The sequence below is a fragment of the Zootoca vivipara genome, chromosome 15 (assembly GCF_965207765.1).
Source record: "Zootoca vivipara chromosome 15, rZooViv2.hap1.1, whole genome shotgun sequence".
Classification (NCBI taxonomy): domain Eukaryota; kingdom Metazoa; phylum Chordata; class Lepidosauria; order Squamata; family Lacertidae; genus Zootoca; species Zootoca vivipara.
The window spans coordinates 5,284,106-5,299,776 of record NC_142598.1 but is presented as its reverse complement, the minus strand read 5'-3'; the positions used below and the strand labels follow the sequence as shown (position 1 = coordinate 5,299,776).

Below are 15,671 nucleotides of genomic sequence, written 5' to 3'. Positions count from 1 at the left end.
CTGAATCAGTGGTGTGACACCAGTATACACACAGCAGCTGCGTTTGTTGGACAGGGTAGATCTGTCCTAAGCCAGGACCACACCTCTTTATAGGAACAAAAAAGCCTGCTGACCAGATTGTTCATGTTACGTGACTGTTTTACGTGTCTGCCTTCCTGAATTATATGCTGCACAAATCTATATTTCCTCTATTTTTGTTGATGCAAAAATAGCCCTAAACGGCCTCGGTCCAATATACCTGAAGGAGCGTCTCCACCCCCATCGTTCTGCCCGGACACTGAGGTCCAGCGCCGAGGGCCTTCTGGCGGTTCCCTCACTACGAGAAGCCAAGTTACAGGGAACCAGGCAGAGGGCCTTCTCGGTAGTGGCACCCACCCTGTGGAGTGCCCTCCCACCAGAGGTCAAAGAGAACAATTACCAGACCTTTAGAAGGCATCTCAAGGCAGCCCTGTTTAGGGAAGCTTTTAATGTTTGATTTCTGTATTTTAATGTTTTGTTGGAAGCCGCTCAGAGTGGCTGGGGGAACCTGGCCAGATGGGCGGGGTATAAATAAATTATTATTATTATTATTATTATTATTATTATTATTATTATTATTATGCACTAGCAACTAAAAGGCATTCCTCTCATCATCATTTGAAGAAGTGGATTTAGCTTGTCACTTTTTATATTGCACTGTGGGTGTGTATCTGCTAGTGTGCCAGTCAGACAGGTGGTGGTGGTTGTTGTTGTTGTTGTTGTTGTTGTTGTTGTTATTATATCATTGCTACCTTGAAAAGATAGCTCTCAATGACATGTTTCAGTGCTCAACTTGCTGGCCTTAGGGGTGCTAGGAAGGGAGCTGGTTGAGGGTGAATTAAAGGGTGTTCCCTTCTCTGGGTTATTAATGCAGATCTCATGTGGTCTAAAAGGAAACTAGAGCCTTAAGATTACTTGAGAAAAAAATGCATGCCACAAACATACAATTTTTTTCTGAGTGAGTGAGAAGGCCCTCTTGTGAGAATAATAGTTGATTTTGTTTGTTTGATAGATGTAGGCTCTCAGGGCAGCATTCACTTAAAAACCACACGCAGAAAAATGCAAACTTAAAACAATAAAATTGCAAAACCAGCAGACTATAACAAAGTAATCAAGTTCAATAGGAGGCATAAAAACACAAAATCCAGCTCATCTCAGCATGCTGGAATGCCCTAGGCTAAGTGTGGGGAAACCTTGGCCCTCCAGATGTTACTGAACTACAACTTCCATCAGCCCCAGCATACACGTCCAATGGCCAGGATTAATGGGGGTTGTAGTTCAGCTACAGAGCTGGACCATAAAGAAGGCTGATCGCCGAAGAATTGATGCTTTTGAATTATGGTGCTGGAGGAGACTCTTGAGAGTCCCATGGACTGCAAGAAGATCAAACCTAGAGGGAGAAGGAAGAGTGTGAAATTAAAAGACACCTGCTTCTTGGGAGAAAAGCAATGACAAACCTAAACAGCATCTTAAAAAGCAGAGACATCACCTTGCCGACAAAGGTCCGTATAGTTATACTGGTTTTCCCAGTAGTGATGTATGGAAGTGAGAGCTGGACCATAAAGAAGGCTGATTGCCGGAGAATTGATGCTTTTGAATTATGGTGCTGGAGGAGACTCTTGAGAGTCCCATGGACTGCAAGAAGATCAAACCTATCCATTCTGAAGGAAATCAGCCCTGAGTGCTCACTGGAAGGACAGATCCTGAAGCTGAGGCTCCAATACTTTGGCCACCTCATGAGAAGAGAAGACTCCCTGGAAAAGACCCTGATGTTGGGAAAGTTGGAGGGCACAAGGAGAAGGGGATGACAGAGGACGAGATGGTTGGACAGTGTTCTTGAAGCTACGAATATGAGTTTGACCAAACTGCGGGAGGCAGTGGAAGACAGGAGTGCCTGGCGTGCTATGGTCCATGGGGTCACGAAGAGTCGGACACGACTAAACGACTAAACAACAACAACAAAGTTCAGCTACATCTGGACAGCCAATGGTTTCCCACATCTGCCCATGGCAAATGAAAATGTCTTTGCCTTGTGCTGACATGTCATCGGAGTTGGTGGCAAGCAAGCTTTTCTGGGGAGACCATTCTAATTAAAAGTGGCCACGATTGAGAAAATCCTCTCTCCAGGCACCATTATTCAAATTGTTCTATTAGTATTAATTAAAAAACTACTGTACTGTGGGAGTCATCAGAGCAATGAAAGCAAAAAGAGAAAAAGAATTCAGGACCCCATAGGCAAGGAGCTTGCAGCCAATATTCCAACAGTGCAGGAGAAAGACGGAAAGAAGGAAAGAGAATGAGGCAAGAGAAAAGAGGGAAATGGAGTTCCCTTTCCTCACAAAGTACTCCTAAATCACTTGCATTTGCCTAAGTGCTGAGATGGATGTTTGGTTTGGCCATGGCTGTGCACATACTATAAAGCAAATTCAAAGTGCATTCTTTCCCTCAAAAGAATTCTTTGCACTGTAGTTTACCCCCTCACAAAGTTACAATTACCTGCAATCCTTAACAGACTACAGTGCCCAGAATTCTTTTAGGGACTCTTTGAATGTGCTTTAAGTGTAAAGTATGCACACAGCCCTTATAGCCACATATCGGATATTCTCCACTTGAAATGTTTTCCTTGGTGAGACTATCAGCTTGGGGTCAGGGGCAGACAGTCCAAATCTACCTCTCTCTCTCTCTCTCTCTCTCTCTCTCTCTCTCTCTCTCTCTCTGTGTGTGTGTGTGTGTGTAATTTTCAGGTTTATACATTTCAATAATTTTACAGTCATTTTAACATTTCAAAACTTGACTTCCTTCCCCCCTTTCTGCCGTTCCTTCAATTTATTTTTAATATTTTCTGCCTGTCCAAATTAACTTAATTTGCTCAATAAATAAATAAATAAAAATCCTTCCAGTAGCACCTTAGAGACCAACTAAGTTTGTCATAGGTATGAGCTTTCGTGTGCATGCACACTTCTTCAGATGGTATCTGAAGTGCATGCACACTTCTTCAGAAGGTATCTGAAGAAGTGTGCATGCACATGAAAGCTCATACCTATGACAAACTTAGTTGGTCTCTAAGGTGCTACTGGAAGGATTTTTTATTTTGTTTTGAAAGTGTCAGATCAACACGGCTACCGACCTGTAACTAGTTAATTTGCTCATTTATTGATCTACTTGAAATATATACTCTTATGAAACTGCAGGTTATTACAATGATCCTGCCAATATTCTTACCTGTTTACAATTCCTTTGTAAATATTCCATAAACCATTTCCATTCTTTTATTTAAAAAAAGGTTTGTTTTCTTGATTTCTTTTTTCCCCGGTAAGTTTCGCCATTTCTGCATAGTCCATAAGTTTTTGTATCCGTTCCTCTTTTGCTGGGACTCCTTCTACTTTCCATTTCTGGGCAGTCCAAATCCAGCCAGGTGGCAGCTCTTTTTTAACCAGCAAGTACACAATGGATGGGGACCCAGGTGGCGCTGTGGGTTAAACGACTGAGCCTAGGGCTTGCTGATCAGAAGGTCAGCGGTTCGAATCCCTGTGACGGGGTGAGCTCCCGTTCCTCGGTCCCAGCTCCTGCCAAGCTAGCAGTTCGAAAGCACATCAAAATGCAAGTAGATAAATAGGAACCGCTACAGCGGGAAGGTAAACGGCGTTTCCGTGTGCTGCTCTGGTTCGCCAGAAGTGGCTTTGTCATGCTGGCCACATGACCTGGAAGCTATACACCGGCTCCCTCGGCCAATAATGCGAGATGAGCGCGCAACCCCAGAGTCGGTCACGACTGGACCTAATGGTCAGGGGTCCCTTTAACTTACCTTTACACAATGGTTATTGCTTGGATACTGGTGAGCAATGCCCTGGTTCCTTCTTTGATACTGATCCCATTCTGTGGCTAAGGAGCCGTGGTATAGTCTCAGCCAAAGGGGCTCTCTCACCACCTCCCCTGACTTCTCTCTTTCTCTGTGTAGCACCAGACCTTAGCACACCGCAATGGCCTCAATCCTCCAGTGCTGCCCTTTCCTGACTCGGGACCCGGCCACCTTGCTGCGCCGATGTCGGCCCCTGCTGGTCAGCAGTGCCCAGCGCTGCCCTGTGATGGTGGCCCGAGCCTTCTCTCGTTCTCATGCTGACCAGCAGCACGGAAAAGAGACCCATGGAGATACTGGTGAGGCAGTGGGATGGGCTCACAGGCAACAGCCCTGAGTAAAATGTCCAGCTGAGGGGAGAGGGGCTTCATCCACACTCTGAAAGCACACCCTCAAAGAATCCTGGGAATTGCAGTTTGTTACATGTGCTGGCAACTGGAGCTCTCTGAGGGGCAAAATACCGTTTTCCCAGGATGTTTTGGGGGAAGCCATTTGCTTTCAATACACTTTGAATGTATGATGTGAATGTTATCATAAGACTCCCCCAAAAAACACAGTATACGCTCTTTCAACACAGGAGGGAGGGTGCTTTCATACAGTTATTAGATCTGGAAGAATCCAATATGGCAGTATGAAAGGCCAGTGGAAAATGAATGGATCATTTATCTATTCAGATATATTATGTGGTCTTGGGCTATATTATTCCAGAAAAGTATGGCAAGGGGAAACTGACAATGGCTTCATGCCATTTTATTCTACGTTATTGTAGTTTGAATATGCTGCTTAATATGCTTTGGGGGCCTTTGGGCTGCAAAACAGTATACGATAAATAAATAGTGCTTGAAAGCTCCTCCATTTAAAAGAAATTAAATCCTTGCTCATAGAAAACTACCCTGTCAGGATGAAGGCTACCAGTAGGTTCAAATCCTTTTCCCTTACAGGATAGTTTTTGTTCCCCACAGCCTGGGTTATTTTTTTTTTAATGTGGGGTAACATTATTCATCTAAGGCAGTTTGAAATGGTACAACCCCAGCAACGTCATGCTACATGATTTATTTTAATGAATATGGCCTACCGTGGCAGGTGGGAAATTGCCTGTCTGGACTGTAGTATTTCAGACTGCAGCGTCCGGAAAGCTAGAAAGAAGATTGTTTTCTGTGTGCAGGGAAATTTTAATTTTTTGTAGGAAGGAGCAATCAGTTATAGGGGCCCTATAACTGAATGTTCCTCCATTCCCCCTACCCCCACCTCCCCCCAAAATTGAAAGATCCAAGGTATGGAGACTCTATCTCCAGGATCACAATTCTTGCTAGTGATCTCTTATTTCCCCATTCCCTCTTGCCAGCTGATGCCTAATGTGGGTAAGAGTAGAGAGGACCTTTAAAAAAAACAAAAACTTTGGGACTTAGTAATTCTCTCACAAGGCTCAGCTGGGAAAAGATTTGCCAAATGGAGGAAGAATTCCATCACAGGAATACCACTTCTGCCACCTGGCATGGTGCAGTCCAGACACAGGATTCTGGGTCTGAGACCCGGCTCAAAGGCTAACCAACCCTGACACGAGAGGAAGGAGAACGGAAAGAAAAGATCCAGAATCAGGACTTTCTTTCAGCCAGAACTCCACTCCGGCTTCTCTCAAGTGGTCTCCATTGCCATTATAAGAGAACAAGGGAGGAGTTCACGGTGATTCCCAGCGCCTCTTTTTCTAGGAAAAATAGCTCTGTCCAAAAGATAAGGTGTTTGGATTTTATGGGAGGCAGGGCCAGAGCACAGCTCAGTGGCAGAGCACATGTTTTGGTCCAGATGGCTTCATCTCCAGTTAGAAAAGGTTTAAGGAGCAAGCGATAGGAAAGATATCGGTCTGAGACCTTCACCATACAACTCATACCATACAACATATGGAGAATCTGGGGTACTATGGTTCGTGAATGGCGCTGGGACTTTTAGCTCTGTGAGGTCAGTGCCATAGCTGCCAAGTCTCCCGTTTTCCCCGGGAAATTCCCCATTTTTCCAGCTGTTCCTAGCTGAAAAAACGGATTTTTTTTGTTTTCCCCCGGTTTATTCTGGCGTGGCAGCCATTTTGGAACTGGGCGGAGCATGCTCAGAAGCGACTTTTGATGCTGCTCTGCCCAGTTCCAAAATGGCTGCAGTGCGACTTCTGGCGCGGCGGCCATTTTGGAACTGGGCAAAGCAGCATCAAAAGTCACTTTTGAGCATGCTCCGCCCAGTTCCAAAATGGTGTGATAGAGCTGGGCGCACCCATAGCCTGACAAGGGACCTGGGAGGTGCTGTGGTCTAAACCACTGAGCTTCTTGGGCTTGCCGATTGGAAAGTCGGCGGTTCAAATCCCCATGACGGGGTGAGCTCCCGTTGCTCAGTCCCAGCTCCTGCAAACCTAGCAGTTCGAAAGCACGCCATTGATAGTAGATAAAATTGGTACTGCTGTGGCAGGAAAGTAAACGGTGTTTCCGTGCACTCAGGTTTCTATCGCGGAGTTCCGTTGCGCCAGAAGCGGTTTAGTCATGCTGGCCACCTGACCAGGAAAGCTGTCTGTGGACAAACACCAGCTCTCTCAGCCTGAAAACGAGATGAGCACCGCAACCCCATTTGACTGGACTTAACCGTCCAGGGGTCCTTTACCTTTACCTATAGCCTGGCAAGGCAGATTCCTACATCCAGCTCTGAAAAAGTCCAGGGCTGAGTGGGGTACAGTCCCTATGGGGGGGTCACCAGCTGGGTTCTCCTCCTCTCCTTCTTCTGCCCTCTAGGCTCCACCGCGCAGACGGCGCCCCTGCGTCTCCCCTCCACGCAGTGCCCTTTCATGGAGTCAGAGCGCAAAAGCGGCCAGAATTCCTTCGTGCAGGAGGCAAAACCTGAGGTCCAGGAAGATGTCAGGCCTTTCAAGTCAGGTAGGGAATGACGAGACCTGCATCATATGGGGAGGTGAAGCGGAAGGGAAACCTCCCATCCTTGGCTTTTCCCTAGCCATGACCCACTCTTCCTTCTCCCTCTAGGCATGTGGACTTCCCTAATAAGGGAGGTGCAGTCCAGCCTCAAGAGGAAGTTGCTCGATTCTGACAAAGCGTCACACCTCCTTCGGGACAACATGCCAGGTTAGTGAATGGGAGGACTCCCAAAACTACTCAGACGGGGAGACAGCGTAAGTAACACACACACACCTGCCGTGTGTGTCAGACGCAGAGCTAGCAATTAAGCATTCCAGCCTTGTCGGAGTTGGCTATCACTTTTTTCCCGCCCCAAAAAAGGTTACTTTTAAGTTGTGTAAGAAATAAAGCATACCCACCTTTAGAGGAGGCCATAGCCTGTGGGGTTTTTTTTCTCCCAGTCCCTGATGTTATACACATGCTGTCTGGTTGAAAAGAGGCAAACTTAAAGCAGCTAGTCACACAGAGACACAACAGGCAGCCTCCTCAGAGAGCAGGTTATATTTACTGGGACTCTTGATTGGGGCTGATTGAAGAGGACGAATGTGTCCTGCCAGCTCAAGGATTTCTGCTTGTGCACCAGGACTCTCCACCCTCCTGCCCCGCTCCACACCCTCTCCCAACCTGTTCCAGAGTGTTGGGGGAACCCCTAGAAAAGATTTAGGGATGTGTACAAGGGGAGGAAAGGGGGAGTATGGTCCATTGTGCAAGCAGAAGTCCTTGCACTGACGGAACATTCACATAGTAGTACTTTGGATACAACCCATGATGTCCAATCAAACTTAATGTGGCTGGGGTAACCCAGTCAGATGGGTGGCATATAAAAAATAAAATTATTACTAATGTTATTATTATTATAATGCAGAGATGGGGTGGAATTAGTTTCTTCCCAGGAGAGGCCGATTTGAAGGGCACGAGGTCAGTGCAGTAACTCATGCAGAGAAGCAACCGACAGTCTCCTCCAACCCCCTTGCCACCACTCCCTACCCCCTAATATCTTCTGCCTGGAGAGTCTGCGTCACTCTGTCTGACAGCATGGCCCATGATCCATCAGAACTTGCCCCTGACTCCACGGAAAAAGAACCTTCCTGCCCTCTCTCACAGGCTGCTGCTTTTCAGTAGGTTCTGGGCTTAGCCTTCCATTGGTGCTAGTCATCCATTGTAGAGAAATCGAGTGATTCACGTGGTTTGTTAACCAGCCCTGTGTTTTTCCTAGCAGGGAGCAAAGTGTTTGAGTACGACCAATTCTTTGAGGCAAAGATCCAAGCGAAGAAGCAAGATCACACCTACCGGGTCTTCAAGACAGTGAATCGTAGGGCCGACGCCTATCCCTTTGCCGAGGACCATTCTGGCTCCCAGGTGGAAGCCCGTGAGGTGTCGGTCTGGTGCAGTAATGACTACCTGGGAATGAGCCGCCACCCTCGAGTCATGCAGGCCATCCGGTGAGTGGCAGGTGTCCTGCAATGGAACTCCAGTACAAACTCTCTCCAGCCCACACCTCGTCTAGTTCCAATGGTCTGTTTCAAGCTGTTCCGCATTGCCCTTGAAACCTGCCCCAGTTTACTTTCGAAACTCAGTGTAATGGCCCTTTGACATGACCATGGGGTCGGAAAAAACAGGGAGAGGTGTTCTAGCCCCTAGGCTGAAAACAGACAATAGCACTTTTTGTTTTCTCTGGGGAGATGAAGGAGATTTGAAAAATGCGTGGCTGCTTGTGACATGAACTCTTGCCCCAATTCTAACCTCTGGTCAGCCTCAGCATCCTGAGGCCACTGCCCGGGACCACCCTGGCCTTCCCATCAAAATGTGTCCAGGTCCAGGAGTTGCCATTTAAATTTCCCACAATGCCCTTGTGGGAGAGGCATTATGTCAGGGGTCATAGTAGGAAATCAATAATGGGAATTGTAGCTCTGTGAAGGAGTAAACTAGAGTCCACCCCATACACTCAAAGCACTTTTTAAATGGATAGCTTTGCCCACATAATCTGTGAGGGGTAAACTACAGTTCCCAGGATTCTTTGCGGGGAAACCATTAGCTTTAAATGTGCTGGTTTGAAACAGAGGTGATGGTGGCACAGAGAAAATCAATGTGTGTGCCTTGGGGCCCTTTCTCAATCCTCTTTAAACTCTTGTAAAAGTGTTTTCTGTCTCTGACTCTAGGCAGTTTAGTGAGTAAGAGAATGAACAGGAAAGTCTCTGGTTCAAAGCTTACATCAGCCATGAATGGGTGGGCTTAGGCAAGACCCTGCCCTGTCAGCTTCAACCCCCTCCCCATCCTAATAAGCCTGCCCCACACCCTTTTTCAACAGACCCATGAAGATAGCACATGGTGTGGTTTTTGTATTTTATTGTAATGTGACTTTTAATTTTAGTTTACTCGGTAAACTGGCTGGGGAACTTTCTGTTATGGGTTATCATGGATTGTATCCAACATTGATCTTACACAGAGCCATAGCTGCCAAGTCTCCCGTATTCCCCGGGAAACCCCCGTTTTTCCAGCTGTTCCCAGCCGGAAAAACGGATTTTTTTGGTTTTTCCCGGTTTATTCTGGCGCGGCGGCCATTTTGGAACTGGGCGGAGCATGCCCAGAAGCGACTTTTGATGCTGCTTTGCCCAGTTCCAAAATGGCTGCAGCGCGACTTCTGGTGCGGCGGCCATTTTGGAACAGGGCAGAGCAGCATCAAAAGTAGCTTCTGAGCATGTTCCGTCCAGTTCCAAAATGGCGGCAGCGCTACTTCCGGTCTTCTACTTCCGGTCCAGTCCCTTATTTCTCAGGCCGGAACTTGGCAGCTATGCTCAGAGCAGACGCTTTAGGACTGATGGAAACAAGTCCTTTGATTTCAATGGGTCTGGTCTGAATTAACCCTGGGTGCTACTTAACCCAACCCCCTTTTTAAAATGTAACCCTCTTTGAGCACTTACCCATACCTGTAGATTTCACTAATGGTGGGGCAAACCACAGCTTCCAAGGAGGCAATTTTAATGGGATCGTGGCAAGGAGGCGAAGGGTGAACACGCTCCCTTCCTAGCACTGGGGTGGCCCCAATCTGAACCAGGCTCCCCACAGTTGCTTTGCACACAAAAAATGGGAAAGGGACCCAAGATCTGATGGTCTCATCTGGTTTGGCGATCCAGGTGTGATTCACCTTCTAAATTCGGCCCTTTTTGGAGCAAATCTCATTCTCCTCTTCTTCTTCCACCCTATCCCCACCAGGGATACTCTGGATCTTTACGGAGCTGGGGCTGGAGGCACCAGGAACATTTCTGGCACCAGTAAGTTCCACGTGGAGCTGGAGCAAGAACTGGCCAGCCTGCACAGCAAAGACGCTGCCCTGCTCTTCTCTTCTTGCTTCGTGGCCAATGACTCCACCCTCTTCACTTTGGCCCGCATGATGCCAGGTAACCAGGGCAATGCAGTGGGTTGGCCTTTAGGGCCCGGCTGGGAGTCAAGATAAGGGAAAGACATGGGGCTTTGCATGGAGAAGGTTCCAAGTTCAATCCCCAGCATCTCCAAGTTGCGCTGGGAGAAGCCCCGGTCTGGAATCCTGTGGAGACTGGACTGTGTTAGATCGACCAGTGGGTTTGACTTGCGATGGGTAGATTTGACCATGCTTGTTTCTCTCATTTTTTTCCAGTCTTAAATTCATTTCTCCATGTTTCTCCATTAGTTTTTAAAAGTCCTCCTGAAAAATTACCAGCATTTTAAGGCAAAATTCTCCTAGTTTTTTAACTATGCACGTACCCCAGTGTGTGCAATCTTGCATACTTTGCTAGAGAACTGTGTAGCAAATATAGCATAGTGCAAATACAGCACTCGGTGAATTTGAAAAGATGGCTGTGTTTGTTGTTGTTGTTGTTGTTTAGTCGTTTAGTTGTGTCCGACTCTTCGTGACCCCATGGACCATAGCATGCCAGGCACTCCTGTCTTCCACTGCCTCCCGCAGTTTGGTCAAACTCATGTTCGTAGCTTCGAGAACACTATCCAACCATCTCGTCCTCTGTCGTCCCCTTCTCCTAGTGCCCTCAATATTTCCCAACATCAGGGTCTTTTCCAGGGAGTCTTCTCTTCTCATGAGGTGGCCAAAGTATTGGAGCCTCAGCTTCACGATCTGTCCTTCCAGTGAGCGCTTCCAGTGTGTTTAGGTTTGTGTATTTGCTTTGGGAAGTCCAAATGATGTAGGTCGGTCCACCTTGAAATCATTTAGAATCATGCCATTGTAGACTTGGAAGGGACCCCAAAGCCATCTAGTCCAAGTCCCCATGGTAGAGGAATCACAGCTAAACATGAACTGGATCAAATTTCTCCCCCATACCAAGGATTTGGCTCAGTGTTAGGCAGGTTCCTTTGTCCTTATTCCAGTTAGGGGGAGAGCAGAGGCTCGGTGAGTGACCCTGAGGCTCCTTTTCCTCCTGCAGAGTGTGAGATCTATTCAGATGCAGGCAACCATGCCTCCATGATCCAGGGCATCCGAAACAGTGGAGCACCAAAGTATGTCTTCCGGCATAATGACCCCCAACACCTGGAGGAGCTCCTGAGCAAAGCCAATGCCGACACTCCAAAGATTGTTGCCTTTGAGACTGTCCATTCCATGGATGGTGGGTAATGCATTTGTATGTTGTTGATATTTCTTATTAGCTTCATAATGAATTTTCCGGACAACGTGGTAAAATCAAAATAAAACAAACAATTAAGCATATTAAGAGTTTCATCTTTTAGGACCCACCCTATTCCTGTGACTGTTTTTAATATTGCATTTTGAATTCTTGGTATGCCACCTTTGGACCTGATAGTGAAGGATGGGTAATAAGTTAATGACAATAGCAATAACAAGGCAATCAAATTTCCCTCTAAAATACAAAGTCAGCATGCAAGGATCAAACAAATACCAGCAGAAAGTTCATTTGTCCTAGAGGCTGGGAATCTGTGGCCCTCCAAGATGCTCCCATCGGCCCCAGTCAGCATGGGCAATAGTCAGGGATGCTGAGAGTTGTTGTCTGGAGGTCTACAAGTTCCTCATCCTTGATTTAACACAGAAGAGCTAAAAAAGAAATCCTGTGTTGGATTTTATCAAAGCCGAGAGCTCTGTTTTTCAAAACATTACTCTGCACAATTTCCTTACTACACCTCCTTTGCAATCCAGGCTAAAGTCGCCAGTAAGAATCATCATCCTTCGTGCATTAAGTCTTCTCTGTCTGCAGGTGCCATCTGCCCACTGGAGGAAATGTGTGACGTGGCACACCGCTATGGAGCCATCACCTTCGTGGATGAGGTTCACGCAGTGGGACTTTACGGGGCCCACGGGGCTGGCATTGGTGAACGCGACGGAGTGATGGGCAAGATAGATATCATCTCTGGCACCCTGGGTGAGTTTTAGGGGGAGCCACAGCCCCTAATGAAAAGGGGATGGACTACAGTGAAGGTCTGGGATGTTCTAGCACCGGGTTTCCTGAACTGTGAGCTGGGAGTTGAAGTAGGTGGCCTAAAAGATGGCCTAAAGCTCTATGGTCCTCGGTGCCACAGAGTAGCAAGTTAAGATGATGGGGCAGACTTGGTCAGGAAGGAACACCATGTTGGAGGTAAGTGGTTCTCCAGTGGCCACACCCTGGGAACAGCTTTGAAAGGCCAGCTAAACCAGGCAAGGGTAGCCAATGGGTCTCAAACCCTTGGTGAGTTAAGCACTTCCCCTGCATGTGAAGACAGGCTCCAGTGGATTGAGCAGAGGGGACCAATGGTCAAGAAGGCAGTTTCTGCACGTGCTGTGGAGGGAAGGAGTAAACCCTACGCAAATCTGAAGTGGAGTCCCTAAGGCAGTTGGACGGCACCTTGGACACCTCCTTCTGGCAACTCTTGCAGCCAAGTTGGCGCCAAACATATTGCTTTCTTTAGACCACATCAGCGAGACCCTTACCTTCCAAGTCCCGGACTGCAGAATCCGGGACCGGCAACCGTGTGACACCGGAAGTTGCGTCAACGTAACTTCCGGTGTCACTTTGCCCTTCTATGGGCACCAAAAATGGCCACCGCTGGCTTCGAAAGTCGCTTGTACGCATGTCAGGAAGTGCGTCGACACAACTTCCGGTGTCGCTCCGCCCATCTATGGGCACCCAAATGGCCGCCGCCTACACCGGAAGTCGCGTCTATGCACTTCCGGACATGCGTAGATGCGACTTTTGAAGCTGGTAGTGGCCATTTTTGGTGCCCATAGAAGGGCAAATCGGAAGGAGAAAAAATGGCCACCGGCAGGAGAAAATAACAGAGAAAAATGGGAGGCGAAGTGATACGGGGGGACCACTGGGAAAAGGTAAGTAAAAACGGGGTTTCCCGGGGGAAACGGGGTACTTGGCAGCTATGGCGAGACCACATCTTGTCACCTGGGCAGCCCAGGACCTCCATACACACCACCCAGGCTTGTGCCCTGGGGAGGTCACTTTGGTGCTGCTAATGCAGTGGTTTCACTTCACCTCCAGAGGCACACTCCATTGTCTGTCAAGATGCCCGCAGTTCCATCTCAAGTTGAAACAATGATACAAAATAAAACACGAGGTTTCTCAGTTTACCTAAACTAAGTGTGCAAGTTGCAGAACCCTTTAGGGCACAGTTTGGATTGTCTGCATGCAGAATTCACCATGGTATTTTCAGTGCAGAGCCTAGGTATGCTTCCAGAGTGCATCATGGATTAATGCCTGCCTTTTCCTCCCTCTCCTCGCAGGGAAGGCGTTCGGCTGTGTGGGCGGGTACGTGGCCAGCACCAAGTCTCTGATCGACACAGTGCGCTCCTATGCAGCGGGATTCATCTTCACCACCTCCCTGCCCCCCATGGTGCTGGCTGGGGCCCTGGAATCGGTCCGGGTCTTGAAGAGCCCCGAGGGGCAGGCTCTGCGCCGCTCCCACCAGCGCAATGTCAAACACATGCGCCAGCTGCTGATGGACGCCGGGCTCCCTGTGGTCAGCTGCCCCAGTCACATCATCCCCATACGGGTATGGCTCTCCAGGATGAAAACTACACAGAAACGGCCTCTCTAGTTTCCGTACCGTGTTCGCCAGGGGTGAAATAGGGAGGACTATTTCACCAAGTTTCTCCAGGGGGGGAGGAGAAATTATCCATTAGCCTGTAGCCCATTGGTAGACAAATTAAGGCCTGGGGGCCGGATGCGGCCCGGTTGCTTTTTTCTTCTTCTTTTTTTCTTTTTAAATATATTTATTGAAAATTTTTTCTCAAACAACAAAACATACAAAAAATACAAAACACAAAAAGGAAATACAAAATACAAAAACAAAACAAAAAAGAAAAATTCTAACTTATAACCCTTGTTTCCAATCTATTGTCTTCCTCATTCCTCCTCCTTCTGTGATTCTTTACATACCATCCGTTGTTGTTGTTGTTTAGTCGTTTAGTCGTGTCCGACTCTTCGTGACCCCATGGACCAGAGCACGCCAGGCACTCCTGTCTTCCACTGCCTCCCGCAGTTTGGTCAAACTCATGTTCGTAGCTTCGAGAACACTGTCCAACCATCTCGTCCTCTGTCGTCCCCTTCTCCTTGTGCCCTCAATCTTTCCCAACATGAGGGTCTTTTCCAAGGATTCTTCTCTTCTCATGAGGTGGCCCAAGTATTGGAGCCTCAGCTTCACGATCTGTCCTTCCAGTGAGTGCTCAGGGCTGATTTCCTTAAGAATGGATAGGTTTGATCTTCTTGCAGTCCATGGGACTCTCAAGAGTCGCCTCCAGCACCATAATTCAAAAGCATCAATTCTTCAGCGATCAGCCTTCTTTGTGGTCCAGCTCTCACTTCCATACATCACTACTGGGAAAACCATTTAACTATACGGACCTTTGTCGGCAAGGTGATGTCTCTGCTTTTTAAGATGCTGTTTAGGTTTGTCATTGCTTTTCTCCCAAGAAGCAGGTGTCTTTTAATTTCGTGACTGCTGTCACCATCTGCAGTCATCAAGCAGCCCAAGAAACTAAAATCTCTCACTGCCTCCATTTCTTCCCCTTCTATTTGCCAGGAGGTGATGGGACCAGTGGCCATGATCTTGGTTTTTTTGATGTTGAGCTTCAGACCATATTTTGCGCTCTCCTCTTTCACCCTCCTTAAAAGGTTCTTTAGTTCTTTAATCATCCGTAGTAAACTCTAAATCTTGGATGCGGCCCAATTGCCTTCCCAATGAGTAGAATGTGTCCTTTTATTTAAAATGCATCTCTGGGTTATTTCTGGGGCCTGCCTGGTGTTTTTACACGAGTAGAAAGTGTGCTTTTATTAAAAATGCATCTCTGGGTTATCTGTGGGGCATAGGAATTCGTTCATTTTTTTCCTTCAAAATATAGTCCGGTGCCCCACAAGATCTGAGGGACAGTGGACTGGCCCCCCTGCTGAAAAAGTTTGCTGACCCCTGCTGTAGCCTCTCAGCTGTGGCTGGGCTCAGGCAGCCCCAGGCAGCATGGTCCTGTCCGAGGCTGCAATGCTTCCGAATTCCAGTTGCTGGAAACTGCCAGAGCGGGGAGAGTGCTTGGGTCCTGCTTGCAGGTTTCCCAGAGGCCTCTGGTTGGCCACCATGACAACAGGACGCTGAACAAAATGGTTAAATGGCCTGCTCCAACAGGCTCTTCTTATTGTTATACGGAAATATGATCGGGATGATGATGGCGATGATTGAGAGTCCTACAACACCCGTAGGGCTCTCCAACAGGAGTAACACAGCTTCTTTCTTTGGTCACATCCACACTTTACATTGAAAGCACATGGCTCCCCCACCCCTAAATAACATTAAACATGAGAAAGAACTTCCTGACAGTAAGAGCTGTTCAGCAGTGGAATTTGCTACCAAGGAGTGTGGTGGAGTCTCCTTCTTTG

At 47.6% G+C, this 15,671-nt stretch overlaps 1 protein-coding gene across 4 annotated transcripts in view; it reads left to right on the top strand.

Moving 5' to 3' along the window:
* Nucleotides 1-15,671, top strand: part of ALAS2 (5'-aminolevulinate synthase 2) — a 29,252-nt gene that overhangs the window by 10,495 nt on the left and 3,086 nt on the right. For 2 of the 4 annotated variants that reach the window (XM_088658596.1, XM_060268747.2), the window contains 8 exons: nucleotides 3,977-4,173; nucleotides 6,643-6,783; nucleotides 6,889-6,987; nucleotides 8,039-8,261; nucleotides 10,033-10,217; nucleotides 11,235-11,414; nucleotides 12,018-12,182; nucleotides 13,529-13,797. In XM_088658596.1, coding sequence (XP_088514722.1) covers nucleotides 3,999-4,173; nucleotides 6,643-6,783; nucleotides 6,889-6,987; nucleotides 8,039-8,261; nucleotides 10,033-10,217; nucleotides 11,235-11,414; nucleotides 12,018-12,182; nucleotides 13,529-13,797 — 1,437 coding nt within the window. In that variant the 5' untranslated portion in view covers nucleotides 3,977-3,998. Of the gene's footprint in view, nucleotides 1-3,976; nucleotides 4,174-6,642; nucleotides 6,784-6,888; nucleotides 6,988-8,035; nucleotides 8,262-10,032; nucleotides 10,218-11,234; nucleotides 11,415-12,017; nucleotides 12,183-13,528; nucleotides 13,798-15,671 lie in introns of all 4 variants that reach the window. The other 2 variants (XM_060268745.2, XM_060268744.2) reach the window with 1 other exon arrangement.